The sequence below is a fragment of the Zootoca vivipara genome, chromosome 12, assembly GCF_965207765.1.
Source record: "Zootoca vivipara chromosome 12, rZooViv2.hap1.1, whole genome shotgun sequence".
In the NCBI taxonomy this organism is placed as follows: domain Eukaryota; kingdom Metazoa; phylum Chordata; class Lepidosauria; order Squamata; family Lacertidae; genus Zootoca; species Zootoca vivipara.
This window is the reverse complement of record NC_142595.1, coordinates 42750478-42775902: the sequence shown is the minus strand read 5'-3', so window position 1 is coordinate 42775902 and position 25425 is coordinate 42750478. Positions and strand designations below refer to the sequence as shown.

Genomic DNA, 25425 nt, shown 5'->3' with positions numbered 1-25425 from the left:
TAAAAAAAATCTAGCAGCAGATAGGTATCTACTGGTTTTTCCTGACTACTTCATGCCATCGGAACAGAGCCCTACTGCGAAGACTGTGCGTTGGTCAGCGTGCACTGATCTACACACATAAAACAAATTCACACACAGGCGTCTTCCAAAAACCCAACCCAAACCCACAAAGTCCCATGACGATCGGCAAATGGTAACAGGGGCAGGATCGTGAAATCTGGAAGCCCCTAGTCATTAACTGGCACATGGGCGGTGGATACAGATTCAGTCGTTCTGACTCAAGGAATGAGGCAGTTGAGCAGCTCGGCAGCTGTATCCATGACTGAGCAGCCCTTTTTAGGATCCACTCTGCTCACCCCGAGAAGGGGGAGGGGCTAGAAAAGGTGCCCTAAACATAGTCTGTCTCCCTTTTTCCCGGACAGGATTACCGCACCCAGTGGGGTCACCACCTAGCAGTCGTAAAAGACAATTGAACTATGGAACATGGAATATACGGACTTTGTCAGATAACACAGACTAACGGACTCATTGTTAAAACCGTGTTTATGGAAGACAATCTTACTCAGCTACGAGTGATCGCCAAAGAAGAAAGAAGAGAGGTGGCAAAAAGCAGTAAAGCAGGTTGCATAATTTAAAACACTTTTATACCACTTTAGTAGTCATGGTTTTCCCCCCAAAGAATTCAGGGAACTGTAGTTTGTGATGGGCACTTGAAATTGAAACTCAGGGAGGGGTCTCCTAACCATTCTCCTCACCTTTCCACCAATGATGATAAAAACATAATATATGGGAGGGAGGGAAAACTTTTAGATTTCCTCTCTTTTTTAAGTTTTATTTTTAAGTATACAGTATGCAGGTTGTATGACGAAGGCAACCAATATAAGAATTATCCCACAAAACAGGACTAAAAGTATTTGGCACTTCAACACATATTTTTACCCTATCCCTTGAAGTTGCTTATCGAGTGGCACATCCTTTTTGTCAACAGAAAGTCTGCCGCTTTTGTGGTTGGACATGAAACTATGTTTTTACTGTGGAAACAAAGGCACCCACTTCCGGGCAGGTGGGAGGCATCTCAACATCTTGTTGGATCACATCAAAAGTCTTTCTCAATCTCCCCCAGCAAACTTTCCCCCTGGGCATTTCAGACGTCAACTCCCATCAACTTCTATAATCAGATATCATTTTGGCGCATAAGCAGCATATGAGCCCTGACGGCTAGAGCTGATGGGAGCTGCAGTTTGAGAGTATCTGGAGGGCATCAGGTGGGGGAAGACTTTTCCATCTAGTCCAGAATTTTGTCTGTGATCACATCCGCACCATAGGATGTAAAGGAGGGAGAAAAGAATGGCAATATTATGATGCTTAGGTCATTCCTACATCCCACTGTCTTAAAATGTTTTTTCTCATATGGGAGAAATGTACATTGAAAATGTTGTTTATAAGAATAAAAGAAAATCATTATAAATTAATTTGGAGGTGGTATTTAACACCAGTCAGATTAAAATGAACAATGAATATTCGGTGTTATGTTGGAGGGGATGCCAGGAAACAGGGAATTATTTTCACATGTGGTGGGGGTGTAAATATGTACCTTTTTTTTGTAAAGGGTGTTTAAGGAGATAACAGAAAGCACTGGGTTAAAGCTGACCCAAAGTCCAGTGGTAGCATTATTATCAATTTCCGATGGGGTGGAAGGTTCGCAGGCCATGAAGGACTTGCTCACAAATTTATTTACAGCTGCATGAATTATAGTTACAGGTAGATAGCCGAGTTGGTCTGCCGTAGTAGAAACAAAGTTTTAAAATTCCATGCACACGGAAGCTCATACCAATAACAAACTTAGTTAGTCTCTAAGGTGCTACTGGAAGGAATTTTTATTTATTTTGTTTCTGCATGAATTATGATAGTTGGGAAGTGGAAGGGGCAAGCAGAATATAAAACGGAAGAATGGTATAAAGAGGTGTGGGATATAGCTTTTAATGATAAATTAACATGTGCCATTAACGTAAGATGGTGAATATGCATTGAATATGCAATGATTCTGAGGAGATATGGAGAGTGTTTGTAGAATTTTTACTGTTAAAACGGAAAGGGGTCAAACCATCGCAAGAGGTGTTGAAATTTTGGGAGGTCAGATAGTTACAATGGAATGGCCTCGGCGGTGGGGTGCACATTTTTATTGTTATTTACTTATGATGATTATTCTGTAAAAATAAATAAATGTGTTTTTCTGATATTGAGTTTATCACTGAGATTTCAGCAGCTTTGGACAGCTATTTCAGGTGCACACCCCTTTGATAGCATGCATGGCAATGGAGAAAGCAGGAAGAGAAAAACTCTTCTTCCTCTTTCATAACCCTAGAACTCGTGGATACCCTATGACGCTGAACGCTGGGAGATCAAATAAAAGGAAGGACTTCTCCATGCAGCACATGGTTGAACTATGGAACTCACTCCCACAGGAGGCAGTAATGGCAACCAACCTGGATGGCTTTTAAAAGAGGATCGGACAAATTCAGGAGGAGATGGCAATCAGTTGCCATTAGCCATGATGGCAATGCTCAGCCTCCACAGTTGGAGACTGCAAGTGAATGCCAATTGCTGAAAACAACAGGAGGGGAGAGTGCTCTTGTGCTCAGATCCTGCTTGCATTTCCCCCCGGGCATCTGGATGGCCACCATGATAATAGGATGGAAGAAGAAGAAGAAGAAGAAGAAGAAGAAGAAGAAGAAGAAGAAGAAGAAGAAGAAGAAGAAGAAGAAGAAGAAGAAGAAGAAGAAGAAGAAGAGGAGGAGGAGGAGGAGGAGGAGGAGGAGGAGGAGGAGGAGGAGGAGGAGGAGGAGGAGGAGGAGGAGGAGGAGGAGGAGTTTGGATCTGATATCCTGCTTTAGCACTACCCGAAGGAGTCTCAAAGCAGCTAACATTCTCCTTTCCCTTCTTCTCCCACAACAAACACTCTGAGGTGAGTGGGGCTGAGAGACCCAGCAGCTGCATGTGGAGGAGCAGAGACGCGAACCCGGTTCCCCAGATTATGAGTCTACCGCTCTTAACCACTACACCACACTGGAGGGCTTGATGGGCCATTGGCCTGATCCAGTAGCCTTTTCTTGTGTAAGCAACCCTTGAAAAGTTGTTTAAAAATGCAACGACAGCCACACGGATGTTACTAGCCCGGAGATGGAAAGAACACAAAGTCCCTACCAGAGAGGAATGGCAAACTAAGCTGTTGGAGTATGCCGAAATACCAAAACTGACTGGAAAAGCTCAGGAACAGGGGGGGGGGGCTTTGGGGGCAGGGGAGGGGGAGGAGGACAGAAAACCAACCATAAAATGGACCATCTCTGACTGCTCACCTGCGTGGGATACTTCTGTGGCAGGGGAGGACCCATGGAGGGCGGTGGGAAGAAGGTGGAAAAGGTGTTTATGTATGTACCATTTTTTTGTAATTTGTAAAATCAATAAAATTATGTTAAAAAAAAAAAAGCTCAGGAACAAAGAAGACCAAAACTTTAATAAGGAATGGGGGGAATTTATAATTTACCTGGGAGACCACTGTAAGCAGATGAAAACATTAGCAGAATTGCAATAACGCTTGTAATGTAGCAAATATTATGGATAAAATATGGATTACTGGAGAATGAAAAGGTTGACAATAGGACCCATGGAGGGGAAGGTGGGAAGCCCAGAGATTCGGAGAAATCTCTATATAGGAAATCTGTTTTGTACTGTTATAATTTTTTTTAGAAAAGAAAAGCTGTTTAAACAACAATAACAACAACATTTAAATAAGGACTGGAACTCCCAATACCTCATCAAAGTCGGCTATGATCTCATTGAGTAGTCGAAGGCATTCGAGTCCTTCATGGTTTACGTTCGATTCAGAGTAAAATTCTTTGAAGTCCGGGATGGAGGCGAAGAGGACACAGACACAGTCATACGACTGGTGGTAAAGATCCTGCTGGGGGAGAGGGGGGGGCATTATCAGACCTCGGCAGACAGGGCAACCCTTTAAAAATCATGACATGGAAGCAAATTCCCCACCCACCCAATCTGTTCGTTTATACCAGGGGTCCCCAGACTAAGGCCCGGGGGCCGGATGCGGCCCAATCGCCTTCTAAATCCAGCCCGCGGACGGTCCGGGAATCAGCATGTTTTTACATGAGTAGAATGTGTCCTTTTATTTAAAATGCATCTCTGGGTTATTTGTGGGGCATAGGAATTGGTTCATATTTTTTTCCAAAATATAGTCTGGCCCCCCATAAGATCTGAGGGGCAGGGGACCAGCCCCCTGCTGGAAAAGTTTGCTGACCCCTGGTTTATACATTACTTTTCTATGCCACTTTTCCTTCAAGGAGCTCATGTTGGCACACAAAACATAATTCTCCCCTCTCTCAGTTTTATCCTCTCAACAGCCCTGTGAGGTAGGTCAGCCTGGCCCTAGAGTGGAGGCTTCGGCCTTTGTCTCCCGAGTCCTAAACTCCAGCCACTGCTCCAGCATTTGGGCATGTAGTGGTCTCGAGGAACCTTATAATAACCAACTCTTTCCTCTAGGGTGTGTAGTGGGAGGTAACAGGGGGCAACATACAGAATATGTGAATTCTTATCACAAAAAATAAATGTTGCATTGAATACATTGAAGGCCATCTGACAAAATGCTATGGCTTAATGGAATTCCGAAATCAGATTTATTGTGAAATTCTGTATTTGGCTATATAATTTATTATATCTGTACCTGTAGATCTGTCTTTATAGTTTTTTTCAATGAAATTGGAAAGAAAGAAAGAAAGAAAGAAAGAAAGAAAGAAAGAAAGAAAGAAAGAAAGAAAGAAAGAAAGAAAGAAGGAAGGAAAATCATACAAGTATCATATCTGTATGCAGAATGCATGAAAAGGAAAAGAGGAACAAGTCATGTCAATTTATAGAGTCTCTTCAAAAACCAGCATATGAAGGAGAGGGTTTTAAAGCTTCAGAAGTAGATTTTTTTTTTTTTAAGTCAGAAATGGAAACCACACATTTCCATACGTGTCTGCTTAAATTATGAGTCAGCTTCTCCATCAATGCCAGATACAATTGTGCCAGTTCAGTTCTCAATGGAAAAGACCATCTGTGTTACTGTCATTCTAGCAACAACCAAAAGCTATTTTTAAATGACTATTCTAAACTATTTCATGCAAACCACATAGTTTTTTTTGATACGGTGACACTTAAATCTTGCCAACTAAATAAATAAACAAACAAACTGCAGCTGGGTCCTCACCTTATCTTCAGGAAAATAATATTTACATTTTATTTTTGATTTGTTCAGGACCCAGTCTGAAGTTTTGGAAATTATCACAATGGTTTTTTTTTAAGGTTATGCAGAGTTTCTATATCTGTAAGTTTGCAATTGACCTAAATATTAAATTTTCGTGGACCTCCTCTTGAAATGCAGTGCTAAGCACTGCAACCTAGTCACTCGTACAACAAAGAGGGTTGATGCCTCCACTGATTTTCTCAGATGTCCCTTTGGATTGGACCGATTCAGTACCAAAGCATTTCTGGTCCTTGGCTTAGACTCCCCTTTATTTCTTCTCCCCTGGGTCTTTGGCCATTAAGCTTCAAGGCTCACCTCATTGCGCCGGTTCTGGCGAATGAACTGCTGAGCTACGTCAGCGGGAAGCACATTCTCCAGCAAGACACGGTTGAGGTTCTCCATGGTTTCAATCTCCTCACGTTCTTCCTTGAACTTCTTCTTCCAGAGGAAATCTAGACGGCAGTAATATTCGTTCTGAGAGATAGGGGTGGAGAGAGAAAGACAAAGGGGGATTAGGAAGGGAGCGGAAAGCTGAAGGATACCCCTTTGATATTAATAATAATAATTTATTATTAATACTCTGCCCGTCTGGCTGGGTTTCCCCAGCTACTCTGGGCGGCTCCCAACAGAGTATTAAATACACGGTAAAACATCAAACATTAAAAACTTCCCTAAACAGGGCTGCCTTCAGTTGTCTTCTAAAATCCAGGTGTTTATTTCTTTGACATCTGATGGGAGGGCATTCCGCAGGGCGGGCGCCACTACCAAGAAGGCCCTCTTGCCTGGTTCCCTGCAATCTCACTTCTCGCAGGGAGGGAGCCACCAGAAGGCCCTCGGAGCTGGACTTCAGTGTCTGGGCTAAACGATGGGGATGGAGACGCTCTTAGCAAAAAGTCGTGCCAGTTTGATTCACTTTTAAATATGGAGTAAACCTGAAACCTCACCCAGTGCTACACAGAAACATAGGAAGCTGCCTTATACCCAGTAGTCAGGGCCGGCCCTATGCATTTTGACACCTGAGGAGAACCACAAAATGGCGCACACACCCCTCTCCACTGCCACCAGGCAAGAAGGGGCGAGTGAAGATCTACATCGTGAAGAAGGGCGGGAGGGGACCAGAAGTGTCTTCTATTCACCAAGAGGCTGCTGTAGAGATGGCATTGCCGGGCTGCCAAGGAGGTATCAGAGCTGGCATCTCTGCCACCACAGCAGCAGCAAGCAATTCATTCCTTGGAGGCCGGATCTGCTGCCGCAGTGGATTCTGCCGCCCGAGGCGGTTGCCTCACCTTGCCCGTTAGGTGGGCTGGCCCTGAGTGTAGCGGCAAATTCATAAGTAGTCACAGACAAGCCCACTGGCACACACCCTTCTAGGAGTATACAATACTCTCATAATGAGACAATAATAATAATAATAATATGTGATGCATTGCAACCATCAATGCAGATCCTCACATGTTGCCTTTCAGCTAGATCTGTGCACATACACGGGGAAATTATGTGGAACACTCCACATGCCTTTCGAGGTAGCCCATTCTACTTTTGAACAGCTCTGGCTGTCAGGAAGTTCTTCCTAATATTTAGTTGGTATCTCCTTTTTGTAATCTGGATTCATTGGTGCAGATGCTTTCCTCTGGAGCATGAGAAAACAGGTTTGCTACATCTTCCACATGACAGCCCTTTAGACATTTGAAGATGGCTATCATATTCAATAAGGGATGCGGGTGGCGCTGTGGTGTAAACCACAGAGTCTAGGGCTTGCCGATCAGAAGGTCAGTGGTTTGAATCCCCATGACGGGGTGAGCGCCTGTTGCTCGGTCCCTGCTCCTGCCCACCTAGCAGTTCGAAAGCACGTCAAAGTGCAAGTAGATAAATAGGTACCACTCCAGTGGGAAGGTAAACAGCGTTTCCGTGCACTGCTCTGGTTTGCCAGAAGCGGCTTAGTCATGCTGGCCACATGACCCGGAAGCTGTACGCCGGCTCCCTCGGCCAGTAAAGCGAGATGAGCACCGCAACCCCAGAGTCGTCTGCGACTGGACCTAATGGTCAGGGGTCCCTTTACCTTTATCATATTCAATATCTTCTATTGGAGTGATTTAAGTTGTGTTTTCCCTGAAGTTTGAGAACTTGCACACCATTCTCTTGAAAGGGAAGCACCATGAGTTTTCATTGCTCCTGAACGCTCAATTTTGGAGCATACAGAACAAGTCGCTTCCTACATGCCTCCTTCAGAGTGACCCTAGGAGCCAATCCTCCTTTCGCTCTGATTGGCTCCAATCAGCACAAAAGGTGAAAAGACTTATTCTCAGTGGCTAAAAGGTTCTCCTAGGAGATACTCTATTGAGACACCAGACCACTAAACCTCTGCCTATTCCAAGTCAGTCCATCTACTTCAGTACTGTAAATTCTGACTGGCAGCCGCTCACCATAATTCTAGGTAGGAAACCTTTCCCAGTCCCATCTGAAGATATCAGAGAATGAATCTTGGCTTGCTGCAAAAACCCTTCCCCAACTTAAAAAAAAAATCACATGAAGAAAAGTAATTCCATTGACCTGCACTTCTTTCCCAAATCAAATATGCAAAGTGAGAAAACCACAACTTGGACAAAAAGATGAGAGTCTCTACCTGGACCTTACACTTAAAATGCTGTTACACCACTTTAAATAACCCTCCCTCCATGAATCATGGGAACTGTAGCTTGTTAAAGGTGCTGAGAGCTACACTTAATCACAGAGCTACAATTCCCAGAGTGGTTTAACAATCTATCTCTAATTCTAGGAACTCTGAGAAATATGGGAAATTTAGCTCTGTGAGATTAGGGGTCTCTTAACAACTTTCAGCACCCCTAGAAAACTACAATTCCCAGGATTCTTTGTGGGGAGCCATGAGTGTTTAAAGTAGCTTACTAGTGATTTAAGTGCATAGTGTTGAACTCTATTCATTATTTTCATTGCCGTGATCCTACATTTTGTCGACGGGAAACTCCCCACCGGAGTAGAAATCATATATCGAACAGATGGAAAGCTCTTCAATCTGAACAGGCTAAAAGCAAAAAGTAAGGTTACCGTAACTTCCGTCATAGAGCTTCAGTATGCTGATGACAATGCTCAGAGGATGACCTCCAAACTATCCTAAAATATCTTTGCAGAAGCTTACGAAAAGCTTGGTCTATCACTCAACATCCAAAAAACCAAAGTGCTGCACCAACAAGTACAAAATAACCCCTCTGCAGCACCACAAATCCAACCCAGTGGTGTAACGTTGGAAAATGTTGATTGCTTCTCCTACCTAGGCAGTTACCTTTCCACAAGGGCCAACGTTGATGCTGAAATCCAGCATTGCCTGAGTTCTGCGAGTGTGGCTTTCTCCCAATTGAAGTGCAGAGTGTTTGAGGACAGGGACATTCACAGGGAAACCAAAGTGCTTGTTTACAAAGCTATTGTACTACCAACCTTACTATATGCTTGTGAAACATGGACCACTTAAAAATGGAAAGCGTAATGCTGGTGGTCAACAAAAGAGGTTTACAGACTATCTCAAGGCAAATCTTTAAAAATGTAGTATAAACACTGACAACTGGGAAACACTGGCCTCCAGTTGGAGAATAGCCTTTACCAAAGGTGTCATGGGCTTTGAAGAAACTCGATCTCAGGACGCAAGGGAGAAATGTGGTAAGAGGAAGGCACGCTTGGCAAATCCACACCGTGATCAACTCCTGCCTGGAAACCAATGTCCCCGCTGTGGAAGGACGTGTGGATCCTGAATTGGCCTCCTCAGTCACTTACGGACCCATTGTTAAAATCGTGTTTATGGAAGACAATCTTACTCAGTTACGAGTGATCACCAAAGAAGAAGAGTGTTGATACGGCCTCCTTCAGTGTTCTTTCCCACTTCTACCACATGAATAATGCTGTCAAACTCTGCTTGACTAGCATAGGCATGGACCGCAAACAATCAAACCACAATCAGAAGGGGAAGCTGCTGGGGCTCAGATGGAGGTGGGGGGAGAGATGACCTAGAAGGCAACACAGGAAACAGTGGTTTCTTGCATGGCACAGCAAAGCAAACAGGCACCCAACCCACAGCAGATGGTTGTGAAGGATGCAATACCTAAGTAACGCCATCCTTCGTCTGCAAAATTGCTTATCCCTTGCAGCCCGTATAGGACAATGCACAGACAATCCACTGCAATGCACAAGTTGTTCCATGGAAGACATGCAGGCAATCCTGGCCGGAAAGCCAACACCAGAATCCTCCCTCCACCAACTCTTGCCTAGCAGATGTTATTACATTATGGTTGCAGTAGAGGAGGGAGGGAGATGGGCTGCAGGACCACCCCAACAGTACAGCTGGGAAACCTCCTTGAACTTTTCCACCCAATCTTTGAAAGCTTGGGCTAAGAACTTGAACCTGAGCTCGCTTACTTCCTCATCCCTCCCAATCCATGTTCCTTTCCTGCTGTTGTCTTGTTCGATTGGAAGCCTGGCAGTATAGAGCGTGTTCTCCACATCTCCTTTTTTAAAAAAAGTTAATAGTAAACTATATACATAGACCATTGTATTTTAATATTTGTTGGAAGCTGCCCAGAGTGGCTGGGGAAACCCAGCCAGATGGGTGGGGTATAAATATATTATTATTATTATTATTATTATTATTATTATTATTATTATTATTAATGAATGTGGAGAACATCTCCACAGAGAACAGCGAAATGAGCTCTTCTTGAAATGGATGCTCGCTTTCTTCAGGGCTGCCTTGCCCAGCTGCTGGGATAGGAAAGCAATTTACCTGCCTGGCCAGAGCCAAGAGGGTGAAGAAGAAGACGAAGAACGAGAATGCTCCCATCACCTTAGGCTCCTTCAGCACCCCAGGTCTAGAAGCGGGGGGGGGGGGTTAAAAAGAAGAAGAAGGGGAAGAAGAGAAGATCACTCTTGAGTCAGCCCTCTCCCATAATCCTCGAGGTCTCGCATCTGAACCCAATATGTTCACAGGAAGCTACAATAAAAAGCACTCTCCTCAGGCGTGATTCACAGGAACACAGTCAAGTCACCTTATTACAGCTTACACCAGGGGTTGCCAAGACGGTGCCCACAGGTGCAATAGTGTCTTTAAGGCTTTCCCCTGGTGCCTGCAAAGTCTTTAAACACAAGCGCATACTGCCCCCTTGAGGTGGCGACATTTTCCTCCCTTGAAAAGCACATAGAGCTGAAGGAGGAAGTTGGTAGAGTGGCTCTATTTCCCACTTCCTCTTTCAGCTCTCATGTGTTCAGCAAGATTCAGACTGATTGTGCTGTAACCAACCCAGAACACTTGGAGAGATGGGGTGTATAGGCACACTCAGTGCTTTTTCCATTGGAAAAAAATGTTTAGGGGTACTCTAATTTTCCTACTCATATTGACATAAAGGTAAAGGGATCCCTGACTATTAGGGGTTGCGGCGCTCATCTCGCGTTATTGGCCAAGGGAGCCGGCGTACAGCTTCCGGGTCATGTGGCCAGCATGACAAAGCCACTTCTGGTGAACCAAAGCAGCACACGGAAACGCCGTTTACCTTCCCACTGTAGCGGTACCTATTTATCCACTTGCACTTTTACGTGTTTTCGAACTGCTAGGTTGGCAGGAGCTGGGACCGAGCAATGGGAGCTCACCCCGTCGCGGGGATTCGAACCGCCAACCTTCTGATCGCCAAGCCCTAGGCTCTGTGGTTTAACCCACAGCGCCATACTGCCCCTCAATGAGGCCAAACTTAGATTCACAAGACGTTTAGGGGTATGCGTACCCCCAGAAAAAAAAGGACTGTGCACACTTATCTTCTCTATTTCTTACTCAGGGGGTGGGGAGGGGGGATATGGAGTCCAGAGGGAGCAGCCCCCATGACGCTCACTCACTAACATTGCAAATGCCTTGGGTAGCCTCCACTTGGTTTCTGCCTTTATGCCAGGACGTTGCCGCCAGTTCCATGAGGACTAGTTACCTGAGAGCTGTCTGGTTGGGGTAGAGGCGGGAGACGTAGCAGTCGGAGAGCCACGAGTGGGTGTGGAGGAACAGCACGTTGTAGACGACGAGGCAGAGGGTCAGCATGGTGAGCTTGAGCTCAAAGTTCATGTGCAGGAAGAGGGAACAGGAGAGGAACCCCAAGATGCAGCAGTAGATGTAATACTGGAGGGGGAAGAGGGCAGGGCAGTCAAAAACAGAACGAGGGCTAGACCTCATCAGCAACAGCAATCATCAGCAACAGCAAAGGAAAAACAATTGCATCCGAAGGGTTACATCAGGCATAGGCAAACTCGGCTCTCCAGATGTTTTGGGACTACAACTCCCATCATCCCTAGCTTTAATCTTTAATAATTATTTTTATTAAGGATTTTTTTTGGGGTTACAAAGGTAGTGCAGTGTCTCATGCATCATTTTTACACATCAATTTTACTTGTTGAGACATTATGAGGAAGGGGGGAAAGAGGTGGGTGGGATGGGGAGTTGGGTGTGAAGATCATCACAGCCAACCACAAATGAGCAATCACATCCTAAGTCGAATCCCGACCTCTCTCACCAACAGAGAAGCACGAACAAACAACAGAGAACCTGCATAAACGACGCTGACGCCGAACCCCTACACATAACAAGAAAAACAGAAACATCCCTAGCTAACAGGACCAGTGGTCAGGGATGATGGGAATTGTAGTCTCAAAACATCTGGAGGGCCGAGTTTGCCTATGCCTGGGTTACATACTTACTGGCACACTGAAGAGAGAGTTAAAGCGAGCAAACTCTTGTGTGGCGTTCAATCCCCCCGTAGTGGAATTCTGAGCTTTCGAAAAGCAGGACGTCTCTGGCATGAAGAACTAATAATCCACCCAGGAAAGGAGAGAGAAGGAGAGCTTTAGAAGGGATAAGGCGAGGCACAGGCTGGCGACACACGAGTAGCGCTGAGCCAAACATGTCTCCTACCAAATTCAGCACTGCCATGGTGAGGACCACCAGGATGGTGACGATGCCCAAAGAGACTCGCAGCCACGGCTGGGTGCAGATGCTGGCTGAGATGGACGGGACCCACGATAAGGCTTTTGGACCTTTCAGGAAGCACTTCTGATGCAAAAGAAGGAGTGGGGTGAAGAAAGGGTCAAGAACATCCGTTGTCCCGTTTTCTTATTTCTCTACCCTCATCGCTCCTCACTTTAGATTCTTAATCAGATCGCTATGAGTTTCTATTGCATCTTAGGAGCCACCTAAACATCATGGAGCAAAACTGGGTTGTGCCAATTTAATAAGCTCGATTGAGTAATTTTTATTCAATTTTCCAAATAAAGAAACAAAACAAAACAAAAAATATATACAATTCATCTTATATTCACCCATCGCAGTTCATTTCGCTCTGCCGAGCTGTGACTTCCCTCCCTCCCGTCATTCGGCTTTATTTCTTACTCTTATCTCGCAGTTCCTTTTTACCCACATTTTAAACCAGTTTGTAGGATTTATTTCAGTCCTGCAAGAGTCTTTAAACTTCTACAGTTCTTCTCCATATAGTCAATGAATTTACTCCATTCCCTTTGGTACTTTGTCTCTCCCTGGTCACGGATCCCGCAGGTCAACTTTGCTAACTCTGCATAGTCAATCATTTTTGCCTGCCACTCCTCAATCGTCGGTATCTCTTGTAGTTTCCTCCCTATCCTCCATCCAGCAGGAGGCACTGCCAGAATGCAAGGACACGGACCAGGCAAAGCAATGCATCTGGCTGGCCACTGCGAGAACAGGATGCGGTGCTAGGTGGGCCATTGACCTGATCCAGCAGGCTTTTTTATGCCCTTAATAGAGCGTGAATTGTAAAAGATGTTTAGGTATTGGGCTAATAAAGTCCTTGTAGCATACATAAATAGTCTCTGGTCTCTTTTTGCTATTTCCTCCCCTATTAGTCCCAATAGAAAAGCTTCCGGTTTTTTGGGAAAGGTATACCTAAACATCTTTTACAATTCACGCTCTATTAAGGGCATAAAAAAGCCTGCTGGATCAGGTCAATGGCCCACCTAGCACCGCATCCTGTTCTCGCAGTGGCCAGCCAGATGCATTGCTTTGCCTGGTCCGTGTCCTTGCATTCTGGCAGTGCCTCCTGCTGGATGGAGGATAGGGAGGTGGGCTTTAATAATAAAAAAAGAGGTCCCCCACCTCTGGAGTAAGGTGACACAAAGCGCAGTGTGGGCAGCAAGCGGAGGATTCCCTCACCCGTGCTTTTGCACCTTAAAACCTCTTTAGCTCTGCTGGTTTCACAGGTGGCTAATTTTGGTCGAAGAACCCTGCTGGCAGAAAACAGCTGAGGTCAAGCCATTTCGCTTCCTCTCAACGGTGTCCTCGCTTAGCGCGGACAATACAGTTGCAAACTTTAACCATATGAATAACTTCCGCAAGCAGGGCTACCAAGCTCCTTGTAGCAGCAGCAGGGCCCCAGAATCACCCAACCACAATGTTTCATCATATCCGTGCTCCGACAGCCCGGAAAAAAAGGGAAGTGCAAAAGGGCCATAGCTCAGTTCCTGTGATTTGATCCCTGGCATCCATCTATCCCTCCCTCCCTCCATAGAAAAACACCCCAGCTGAAACTGCTGGCAGCCAGTGTCAGTGATACTGAGCTCGATGGGCCAATGGGTTGACTGGGTACCAAGGCTGCATCCCACATTCCTTAGGGATGCTGGGCAAGTTGCATGACCGGGGGAGGGGGGGTGAGAAGTAAAATCTGCATGACTTACTGCCAGGTGGCCTGCAAAACAGGTGAGGAGGAGGAGGAGGAAGAGGAAGAAGGAAATTCCATAGGATATCCCCAACTCTTCTGTCCTGGATGGAAAGAGCAGACAAGGCAACCAAATATGGCATACATTTTGCATTTAAACTTTTTGATTCTGGGAAGGAGCCAGGCATTAGACCCATAGAGCTGGAATGGACCATGCAGAAGACGCCATCCAGCATCTTTCAGGCACGAGAAATGCGCTCTTAGGAGGGATAAAGAACCTGTTGTTCTCCAAGTGTTGTTGGACCCCAGTTCCCAACAACCGCAGCCCTCAAGGGTCATCTAGTCCAACCCCCTGCAATGCAGGAATCTTTTGCCCAGTGTGGGCCTTGAACTCACAACCGTGAGGTTAAGAGTCTCATGCTCTTCCGACTGAGCCACAGGTTCCCCATCTCTGATGGGTAGCCATTCATGCTGTACTTTGAAAAAAATCTCCAACAAAGGAGAGTCCATCACTTCCCAAAGCTGTCTGCTGCTGCTATCAAACTGCTCCTGCTCTCAGGAAGTTCTTCCTAATGTTTAGCAGAAATCCCCTTTCTTGCAGTTTGAACCCCGTTCACAAAAGTACTAAAGCGTGCTTTGCACCCCTTGGCATACTCAGCCTCTTACAAGTGTGTCATTTCCCACAAGGCACTGCTCACCGTTTCCTGACTTATCTGTGCATCTATGAGGACTAGAAACTCATGCTTGGTTCCAGTCAGTGCTAGATTCAAATGAACTGCCTGCTTTGATGTTTTAAAAGGGAACCAAGGCTTTGATCGTTCCAGCCGCATGACAACCTTTTGCCTCAGATAGTCTAGCCCAAGAAAATGCTGTTGGACTCCAACTCCCATCAGTCAGCTCCAGAAAGCACAGCCAATGGTCCAAGGAAGATGGGAGTTGTAGTCCAATGTTTGGAAACAGCCCTGGTCTAATCTAATTTGGGGTGAACACCTAAACATACTTACTAGGAGGTAAACCCCACAGATCTCTGTCACACATAATATCCAAGTAAACACACTTATGGGTACGTTGCCCAACTTAAAAAAGAAAAGCACCTCCTTCTTTCCAAATTTAGGCTGTTACAAACAACAGACGGGGAATTCCATTGTGCCCAGAGGGAACATCTCCCCTCCAACCCTCTTTTCTACAATCCCCATTCCAAGTCAGGCCCCTCCATGCTGGCTATCGCTTGGGGGAGGAATTCGAGAGCATACCAGGAAACAGAGGTTTGCGCAGTGGTTTAAAGCACTCTGTCACCCCAGCCCAATAAATCCACTTTGAAAATAAAAACAGACTTTTTGTGGTTAGGAAAGTGATTGGGAAATGCATTGAAAATGGTGGGTTAATTAAACACCCTGCAAGCAAATCTTGTTGTCTTTTAACTGCCCCCACAAACTAATCAAAACAAATGTTCAATAATAATTGGATGCAGGATCCCTCTAGGCTGCTGGAGTGTTGCCCCCATGCATTGATGCGTAAGTGGTAGATTTATACTGGACGGTCCAGACATCATTTCACTTTGTGAGATGTTTTGCAATGCTTTCCCAACCTTTGCTGCCTGGAGGGGAATTCTTGTGCGACAAAAAGCAGTAGGGAAAACAAACCAGAACAGTTATGATATAAAAATCACACAGGATTTCAGAAAGTTATGGGACATGCATCAGTTTGAGACAATACGGTATCTCTTCCCCAAACTTCTGCAGGTGTACAGTATTAAAAGCTGGATATACCACCCTGAGCATCATGAATGCACAATTAAAAGAGCCATCTGGTGGGCCAAGTAGTCTAACCGCTGCATAAGCTTTGTGCAAGCAAATCAGGATGAATACTCAATAAACAGGTCCTCTAGGGGAACCCTTAAAAAAACTAACCAGCTATGCAAACAAGGGATGGTTCTAAATCCCTAACCCAAATAGGAAAAGTCATCTCCTGCTTTGGGGCCCAGTCCTGCCTACGAAAATAACTCACCCACGCACCCATCCTCTCCTCACCCTCTTCCTGCTTACTTGTAAACCACGAGGATCTGGATGAGAAAGTTGGAGAGGAAAACCAGGAAGGTGCAGGCCGTGTAGTAATTAAAAGACGGGAGCGCAGAGAGACGATACTAGAGAAAGAGAGAGAACCCAGGGTGAGCAACTGTGAAAACAGGGGCAAGGGCTGCTCTGCACAACATCCCTGCTTTGTTCTGCATCATTTTTTCTGGAATGAAGTGGATAGTAGGAAAGGATATATTGATGACATATTATCCTTCCTCACTCACACTAGTGAGTCAGTAGCAGAGTACATTCCCCAGTACATTGCAAGAAGATTTGTTTGAATCTCTTTACTTAAGCAATCCAATCTGGCTTGTCCAGAGCTGGGTTTATTCCTGGTAAATCCCCTTTGTTCCCTCTCAAAAAAGAATAAAGACACAATAGTCTTTTCTTAAAAGTAATGATAAGAAGTTTACTTACATTCAGTTCACAGTAGGTTCCCTGAAGGCAGACATTGTAGTCACAGAAAAGAGAGTTGGTGCATCCCATGTAGGGAAATGAGCCCATGTGCTGCTGGCTGAGAGCCAGCAGACAGCAAAATCATCAAGAGAACAGTGTAACGGATTGACACGGTTTTGAAATATTTATTCCTACCTGGCTGGAAAAGAGTAAATCCACCTCCAGCCTGACTGACATAATATTCTGGTGGGAGCGGGGCTGTTCCCAGTTTAAAAGGAGGGAGCAGCGGTTTTGTCAGTTGAGGAGAGGGAGTGGGAGTGGGTAGGTGTGAAGAAGAAAGTTGAGAGGCTAGGATAGTGGGGATCTAGATGGGGTTTAGGAAGGCTCAATGTTAAATGTTTGACAGAGATTATCTACAACCAAAACATAGCTTATAAACACATGAAACGTTAAAGAAACAACTATGTTCTAAGGTTAATAAAATTCTTCTCTTTTGTGCCAAGAAGTATTGTCATTATTTTTCCAGCAAGGTATCGGGACTCACAGAAGTGGTAACTCATTAGAGGACAAAACTTACCTCAGGAGAAGAGGCGAAAGTTTGTGTCTTAGAGTAACACTGAGGAGGTTTAGAAAGATAACCTGGGGTGTCAACAAGTTGCCAGCGTGGAAAGGGAAAACTTTTGCAGTAGGAGGAATCAAGCCGAGTGAGACCCTTTACTGGTGGCAGGAGATTATTCTATCAAACAGCCTAGAGATTATTATTTTTTTGATAGCTGGCCATGTGAGCTGGAAGGAGAGTCTCTTTACTTATAAACCCACAAGAATAAAGGGGTTTATTTGGAGGAGGCGGGAGAAGAGTGTGGGTGGCTTTACCTCTGGATTCCTGTGTCGCATTTTAGTAATAGAGAGGGGGACATTCGTCGCAAACAGCATCAAGAGAAGAAGGGAAGATGGCTATGTGACCAGCCCTTTTATGGGGTCTCACAGTGTCACGCCCATCTACCTGGTCACACACAAGGGGAGGATGCTCCAGACAGGTGTGACAGGAAGTCCTCCTGGCTGGAGTAACATCCCCCTGTGTGTCCACTCTGGGCAAACAGGAAGTGTTGTACTTGACTGCTTATGTTACACCCCACATGTTCAACTTCCTGCAGAGGCAGAGTATAGCCTTCATGGCTAGTAGCCACTCTTAGCCTCATCCTCCATGAATTAGCCTAATCCCCTTTTAAAGCCGTTCAGGTTGGCGTTCATCACTACATCTAGTGGGAGTGAATCCCAAATCTTATTTTGGTACCAAGAACAAGCAGGAGGGTTGCCCCTGCTGCCCTCTTACATTCGCCACCTGAGGCACCTGAGGCCTCACTCTGCCTAATGGTAGGGGCGAGCCTGACTTCATATTGGAGCATTCGACAAACAAACAAACAAACAAACACCCAAGTCCTTTACCTCCTTCTCAAGGGATTTTTCCTTGAAGTACAGTGTGATGCGATTCAAATCTTCTGATTCCTTCCATTGCCTGCAGGGGAGAAGTGTAGGAAAAAATGGGAGGTTTCTCCTTGGGCAACATTCCCACCTGCTTCCACCAATCCACCTCTCCTTAAAATGGAGATTAGGATTTGGACCCAGATTCCCTTGCAACCCACAAACTCATAGTCAAGCAGGGAGACGGGCATGGTTGTTTTACAGTAGTGAATGTGGCACATTGAAGGCATTGGGTATCTCACGTAATACCAGATAGGTAAAGGGCTTGGGAAACAGTTAATAGCAATAACTTGATAATAAAATAATGTTCTTATTTATATGCTGCCGATCTGACTGGGTTGCCCCAACCACTTCTGGGAGGCTCCAGTAAACTCGAAAACTCAGCAAAAACAAACAGCAGGCAAACTGGTTCCTAGCGCTGTTTGTGACTGGGGGAGAAGAAGTAGGTTCTCCTCCTCTCCTTTTCCCTTGCTCCTTTTCTTTACTGTTTTGCTTTTCTTGCTAGGTGTGATCCACTGCAGCAGGAAACAGGACTCCTGTAGCAGTGGTGCAGGAGGCAGAAACTTCTAAGTTGCAGCCCTTCTTGTTCCTGCAATGCAATGACGTGACAAAGCTGCACTCGCCAAAATGCCCTCTTGTGTGCCATTATTTCATGCTAGCAGAAGCCCTTTCTTCTGTTGCATCTGATTTTGTAATTATCCCTGCTTCTTTCCTGTGCCTCTGTTTTCTTCTCCCCACCCCCCAGCCCACCCCACCCCTCGCACAGTCTCATTGACGCACTTCTGCGAGTTAAGCTGTTCGATGAGCTGAAAGAACTTCTCGTCCACTCCTTCCAGGTCTTCATCTGGGCTCCTGGGGGCACGTCCCCTGTCATGCAGCCAGGAGAGGAGAAAGAGCGAGCAGAGTATTGAGGAACCACACAGAAATCAAAGAAACGCCACACAAAATGCCCAAACAGCACAACAGAGAGAATAAAACAAGCGGACAGCAGAGGGCGCAACTGAGTAAGCAACTGGACTCCCAATGCTCAGTATCTAAGGTGGGGAAGTGGGGGCTAAATTACCAGCTGGCAGGCCAGATCCTCACTTCTCCCAACCCCCATATCTTGAGAGATGGGTGGGGCCATTCACTTGTCAATCACCTGGCATCACCATGGCACACTGGTCAGCGGAACTTGCAAACCCCACTTCTGGCAGGGATCTTAAGTCACAACAACATTCCTCACCTCAACTCAATGGGAAACAGGAGGGGCTTTAGAAAGTGTTTAGCACAACCTTCCACATTCTGGTACCCTCTGGATTTTGCTGGACTCCATCTCCCATCAGCCCCAGCCAGCATGGCCAATGGCCAGGGATGAAGGAAGCTGGAATCCAGCAACCTCTGGAGCTCATCACTGCTGGGAAAGGGGGGCTTAGCATTTCAGAATCAGGTGAGGTGTAGAATGGTCCAACACCAGCATTAGGTTCCATTCCCAAAATAAAAATGAAGTGTCTGGTCAATTCAGGATGTTCACCCAGTTGCCTGCCAGCTTTCCACTGCTTCCCCTCCCAAGATTAATTCTGCAGCCCTCCACTGTGCCACTAAACTTGCTGTCTCAAGGCAAATCTTTAAAAAATGTAGTATAAACACTGACAACAGGGAAACACTGGCCTGCAAGCGCTCTAGTTGGAGAACAGCCTTTACCAAAGGCGCCGTGGGCTTTGAAGAAACTCGATCTCAGGACGCAAGGGAGAAACGTGCTAAGAGGAAGGCACGCTTGGCAAATCCACACCGTGATCAACTCCCGCCTGGAAACCAATGTCCCCACTGTGGAAGGGAGTGTGGATCCAGAATTGGCCTCCACAGTCACTTACGGACCCATTGTTAAAACCGTGTTTATGGAAGACAATCTTACTCGGTGAAATATACTCAGAGTCGAGAGTGAATTTCATGCTCTTTATTCAGCTCATAGTCATCAAGGAGAAGAAGAGAAGAATGGCTCTTTTTCCAAAACCATCTGCTTATATACATTATTTACACAATGGGCCTTGCGTGATTGGCTACTTCAGGGCTCCAACTGTGGGCCAATCAGGTTGTGGATTGACTTCTGCCTGCAGCCTGATTGGCTGCTCCTACAGGCCAATCAGGTTGCAGATTCACTTCTACCAGCCGCCTGATTGGCTACTCCTGCAGACCAATCAGGTTGCGGATTCACTTCCACCTGGAGTTGGATTGGGTAGCTCCTGCGGACCAATCAGACTGCTGATTCTGAATCCTATTGTTCTAGGATTGCCATGGAAGAACTCTAACCCCACAGATCTGCAGAACATCACAGTACCCACAGAAAGAAGCTAGACCACAACATCCTGGCTCCAATCCACAGTGTGATAACACCAGACACAATGTACATTTTGCTCTGTCTCTTCCTCCCCCCTTCTTTTCTCAGTAATCTGTTTGCTTGTGGCCTCTTTCTCCTCCCCCCCTCTAAACAAGATACCCCCTAGTTACCGTTCCAAGGTCTTCTGCTGGTTCAAGGACCCCAGGGAGATCTCCTGCAAGGAAACAGAAACACTTGTCCCCTTCAACTCTAGAGACACCGCTGAGAGCCTAAATGCTCCCAAGGAGGCTCTTCGCCAAGCTTCTGTCCTGATTTGTTTGCAGGGAAGCTAGACAACGTCGAATATCTATTGAGCAAATTGTTTGCGCAGGGGAATAAGAGGGTGCTACATCAAGCAAACCTTATCCCACATTTTCCAGCACATTTTCCTATCACTTTCCTTATTGCAAAACAATACAATCCTTCTTTTTTTTGTGGAGGGGGAGAGTAGGTTCGTGGGGCAAATCCTCCAGATCAGCTTTAATTTTGAAACCTAAATTTGATGATTTGTGGTTGAAATGACAGCCTGGAAGCTCCCTTAGACAGTGCTGCCAAATGAGCAGCCTGCAATCTTCATCTCACAGTTAGAGCACATTCATATTATAGAGCAGGCACCCCTGGCTGGGAGTTGGGAGTTTGGGAGTTGTAGTCCCAAAACATCTGGAGGGCCGAGTTTGGGGGTGCCTGTTATAGAGGGACTGCTAAAGGTTCTGCCTTTAGTTGAGGGTGTATTTAGGAAAGTAGGAAGCTACCTTATACCAAGTCAGACCATCTAGCTCACTACTGTCTATCTACACTGACCAGGAAAAGCTCTCCAGGGTTTCAGACAATGAATCTTTCCCATTTCTTTCTGGGGACACCGAGGATTGAACCTGGGACCTTGTGTGTGCAAAGCAGAAGTTCTACTGCGGAGCCACGGTCCTTCCTCCTGCAGCAAGAGATGGGCGCCCACACTTGCCATTCATTTGCAAATTCCTCCCACATCATTGCTAACAATGCATTCGGCACACACAGGAAGATGTCTTCTACTGAGTCAGACTATGGGGCTCACCTAGCTCGGTATTCTTGACACTGACTGGAAATGCATCTGTGGGGTTTCAGGCTGGGGAAATTACCAGACCCACCAGAAGAAGAGAAAAAAAACCTTTTACATGCAAAGCAGATGCTCTGTCATGCAGCAAGGGCATGGCATCTAGCTAGACCCTAATTCTCATGCCACTGACAGCATCTAGCAGCAGAAAGAAGACAACTTAGGGCCCATCCACATCTCCGCTTAATGTGAAATGCACCCCCCTTGTGCATTTTAATCCCCCCACTTGGCCATGCAATGTTCACCGGAAACAGCTGCTGTCCCAGACTTTCTCCTGCAAAATCCCTGTCCTTGGAAAAATCTGAGCAAAATTTTTAAAAATCATTCCAGTAGCACCTTAGAGACCAACTAAGTTTGTCATTGGTATAAGCTTTCATGTGCATGCACACTTCTTCAGATACATCTGGAAAATCTGGAAAGAGATCTGTGGACAGCTTTCTGTGGGTGCCTATGACTTTTTTATGGGGGGAGGTTGTGAGAGTCTAGAAAAACACACCTCTAATGCACCTCCCCCCTCATTTTCCACACTTCCTGCAAATACCGTATTGACCCGAATATAAGCCACACCCGCAAGTAAGCTGCACCTTTAAAATTCGGCGACTTGGGGGAAGTTTGGGAGCCGCGGGTGGGATGGGCGCCATTGCCCTGTACTCCCGAGCTGCTCGGGGGGGGGGGTGAGCTGCACCAATTTGCCAGCAGCTTCCCCCTTCGTTCCAGCGGCTCGGGGAAGGCTTGGCAGAGGCAGGCAGGCTGGGCGCCGTTGCCCCACGCTCCCAGGCTGCTTCCTGGGGGGAGGAGCTGCGCCGCTTTGTCGGTGGCGTAAGGTTGTGGATATAAGCCGCACTTTAACTTTTAACGATCAGAATTTGGAGGGGTGGCTTATATTCGGGCCAATACGGTACATTGGGTCCAATTTGCGTCTCTGCCATTTCCGCCTTGCATCTGCAACACAACTGCTTCCCCCTGCTCTGTCTTTTTAGATCACAAAGCTTACACTATGTGCTTAAATGGAACTTAGGAACCTAGGAAGCTGCCTTATATTGAGTCAAACCATTGGTCCATCTTGCTCAGTATTGTCTGCAGTGGGTGGCAGAGGCTCCCCAGGGCTTCAGACAGGAGTCTCTCACAGCCCACCCTGCAGATGCCAGGGGTTGAATGTGCCCCCCTTTAGATGAGCTACAGCCCTCCCCCTACAGTTCCTCCCAAAAACCAGAGGTTCCCAGAATTGCGCGTACGGGTGAGGAGGTTATTTTATCCCAGATCTCAATGGCCATAGGAAAGGTGCTTTTAAACTTCTGCAGTTCACCTTCTCCTCCCTATTTTTCTCAAAGCGCAGAAGAGAAAATTGTGGCACCTGGGTTCCCCCCAAAGAGCAACATTTCCAGCAAAGCAACTGTGGTTTTAAGACATCCTTCAGAAAACCCTGTGTGGCAGGGAGATGGTTTTCTTATCCTCCACTATCGATACCCATCCCATGTAAAATGTACTTGTGAACTCTAACACCTTCCCCCGCCCCCTTCCTGGATAACCCTACATTTTGTGCTTGGTTGCAGAACTGCGAGTAGCAGAACAAGCCCTTCATGTCTGACAGTCCTGGCCCACAAGTGGTTAGAGTGCTGCAGGTTCAAATCCTCACTCAGCCATAAAGCTTGCTGGGTGACCTTGGGCTACTCACTCACTCTCAGCCTAACCTACCTCACAAGGCTGTTGTGAGGATATAATGGGGAGGAGATGAACGAGGCATGCCACATTGAGCTCCTTGGAGGAAATGAGGAACAGGCATGCAATGAAACAATGAGAAACCTTTGAGCTTTTAACACGCACTGCATTTTGTATCTTGCTTCAAAGATTGCGGTTGATAAGATCATCTTATTTCTGCTCTCCTGTCTAAAAACATGCTATTGAACCTTTGCACGCAAGCTCAGATGGACTAGAGAGAGCAGTAGAAGTTTCTCCATAATCCGTTTTTCTAAAATAAACATGGTAGCTGAAATGGGGCAGCTCAAACGGCTTAAGAGTTATCAGCACATGTCTTTGAATCAACATGAGCACAACCTGCTGGACGTACCGAGTAATTGCTCCGGACAAACCCTGCTGGTTCTGCGGGGAGGTTGTCGAGGTGTTTGAGGTTGGCAAAGGGCTTGGCTGCCCCCCACGACTCCAGGTAGCGAGTCATCCGTGCCGGAGCCCTCATCTTGTAGCCCTCACCTGGCGCAGGTGAGAGGGTGCCGCTGGGGGTCTCTTCTTCAGCCTAAAGACAACAGGAACCAGAAGAGCAGGTGGAAGTCTTGAGTGACAAACCCCAGCCAGAAGCATCCATACATTGAGGACTACATACAAGGACACAATCGCACTGAGGGCCAACACATTGCACTGCCTGAGGTGGAGGGAACTACAACTGTGGCTAGGCACTGGTCTAGAGCCTGCACAACCACTCCCAATTCAGATGTGATGGAGAAACCAAGCTGTGTGTCAGCAGCACACTGGCAACACTTTGTTACATATCCCTTAATGGCAGCTCCCAATGGCTTCACATAGATTAGGGTTCCCAAACTAAGGCCCAGGGGCCGGATGCGGCCCAATCACCTTCTAAATCCGGCCCACGGATGGTCCGGGAATCAGTATGTTTTTTACATGAGTAGAATGTGTCCTTTTATTTGAAATGCATCTCTGGGTTATTTGTGGGGCATAGGAATTCATTCATATTTTTATCCAAAATATAGTCCAGCCCACCACAAGGTCTGAGGGACAGTGGACCGGCCCCCTGCTGAAAAAGTTTGCTGACCCCTGACATAGATACTACATAGCATTGGGGACAAATTGGGGTCATCTTTGAGGGGGGGTGACAACATGACACACTGTGGGGATCGGTACTTACCACGGGGCCTGGCCTGCAGCGCTCTCGAACCCTGCTTCTCTCCTGGGAGTGACCTAGTGGCTCAGGGCCCTGCGCTGCCCAAAATGCCAGCATGTGGCTTGTGTCCACCAGGCGAACTCTGTGGGCAGCTTGCCACGCCGCCCTGCTGGGCGGATCGCTGTGCCCGTCCCCCCCAGGAGGATCGCCACGCCACGCCACGCCACGCCACGCCACCTCCCTGGGAGGATCGGCACGCCCCCTCATGCACGGATCGCCGCCCCACCCCCACCACTCCAGGTGCCAGAGCAGCTAGCTACGCCCCTGCCAATAGGGTTGCCATATTTCAAAAGTGTTGAGCTTTTTTGGGGGGGAGGGCAAAGCTGCTGAGCTTTTTCTGCAAAATCTCCAAAATAATTGAAGTTTTTGAGCTGTTTTAAAGGAAATTTACCATAAAATCAACACTTCCAATATGGGTGGCCGGACATTTTTGCCGATTTTCACAAATTCCACCTGAACGCTATTTCCGACGGACAAATCCGAGATATGTCCAGGAAATCCTGGACGTATGGCAGCCCTAGAACATACGTCTCACAAAGCCAATCCAGGAGGATACCGAGGCCAATGTTACCAAAAGCTGCGGGGAGATCAAGGAAAAGAAGCAAGATTGGACTCTGAATGTCCTTATCCCAATAGAGATCATTGATAAGGGCAACCAAGACTGAGTGGGTTCCAAAACCAGGTTTCCAACCAGTGTAATATGGGTCTAGACCAGCCTTTCTCAACCATGGGTCCCACGTTGTTGGACTACAACTCCCATCATCCCTGCCCACTGGTTCTGCTAGCTAGGGATGATGGGAATTGTATTCCAACAATATCTGGGGACCTGAGGTTGGGAAAGGCTGGTCTATATAGTAAGTTTCACCAACATGTACCTGCAACTGCTCCACCACAACCATCTCAATCCCCTTTCCAAGAAATGATGTGTTGGAAACTAGCTAATAACTATTAACAGACTAGGACAGGCATCCCCAAACTGCGGCCCTCCAGATATTTTGGCCTACAACTCCCATGATCCCTAGCTAACAGGACCAGTGGTCAGGGATGATGGGGAAACATCTGGAGGGCTGAAGTTTGGGGATGCCTGGACTAGGAAGTC

At 46.5% G+C, this 25425-nt stretch overlaps 1 protein-coding gene across 2 annotated transcripts in view; it reads right to left on the bottom strand.

Moving 5' to 3' along the window:
- Nucleotides 1-25425, bottom strand: part of ADCY4 (adenylate cyclase 4) — a 55100-nt gene that overhangs the window by 11388 nt on the left and 18287 nt on the right. The window contains exons 11-22 of one of the 2 annotated variants that reach the window (XM_035102704.3): nucleotides 23481-23663; nucleotides 20454-20497; nucleotides 18747-18833; nucleotides 17931-18000; nucleotides 16059-16156; nucleotides 14033-14117; nucleotides 12243-12380; nucleotides 12029-12136; nucleotides 11269-11453; nucleotides 10083-10167; nucleotides 5612-5770; nucleotides 3812-3961 (exon numbers count right to left, since the gene is read on the bottom strand). In XM_035102704.3, the coding sequence (XP_034958595.3) occupies nucleotides 3812-3961; nucleotides 5612-5770; nucleotides 10083-10167; nucleotides 11269-11453; nucleotides 12029-12136; nucleotides 12243-12380; nucleotides 14033-14117; nucleotides 16059-16156; nucleotides 17931-18000; nucleotides 18747-18833; nucleotides 20454-20497; nucleotides 23481-23663 (1392 nt within the window). The remainder of the gene's footprint in view (nucleotides 1-3811; nucleotides 3962-5611; nucleotides 5771-10082; nucleotides 10168-11268; nucleotides 11454-12028; nucleotides 12137-12242; nucleotides 12381-14032; nucleotides 14118-16058; nucleotides 16157-17930; nucleotides 18001-18746; nucleotides 18834-20453; nucleotides 20498-23480; nucleotides 23664-25425) is intronic. The other variant, XM_035102710.3, reaches the window with a different exon arrangement.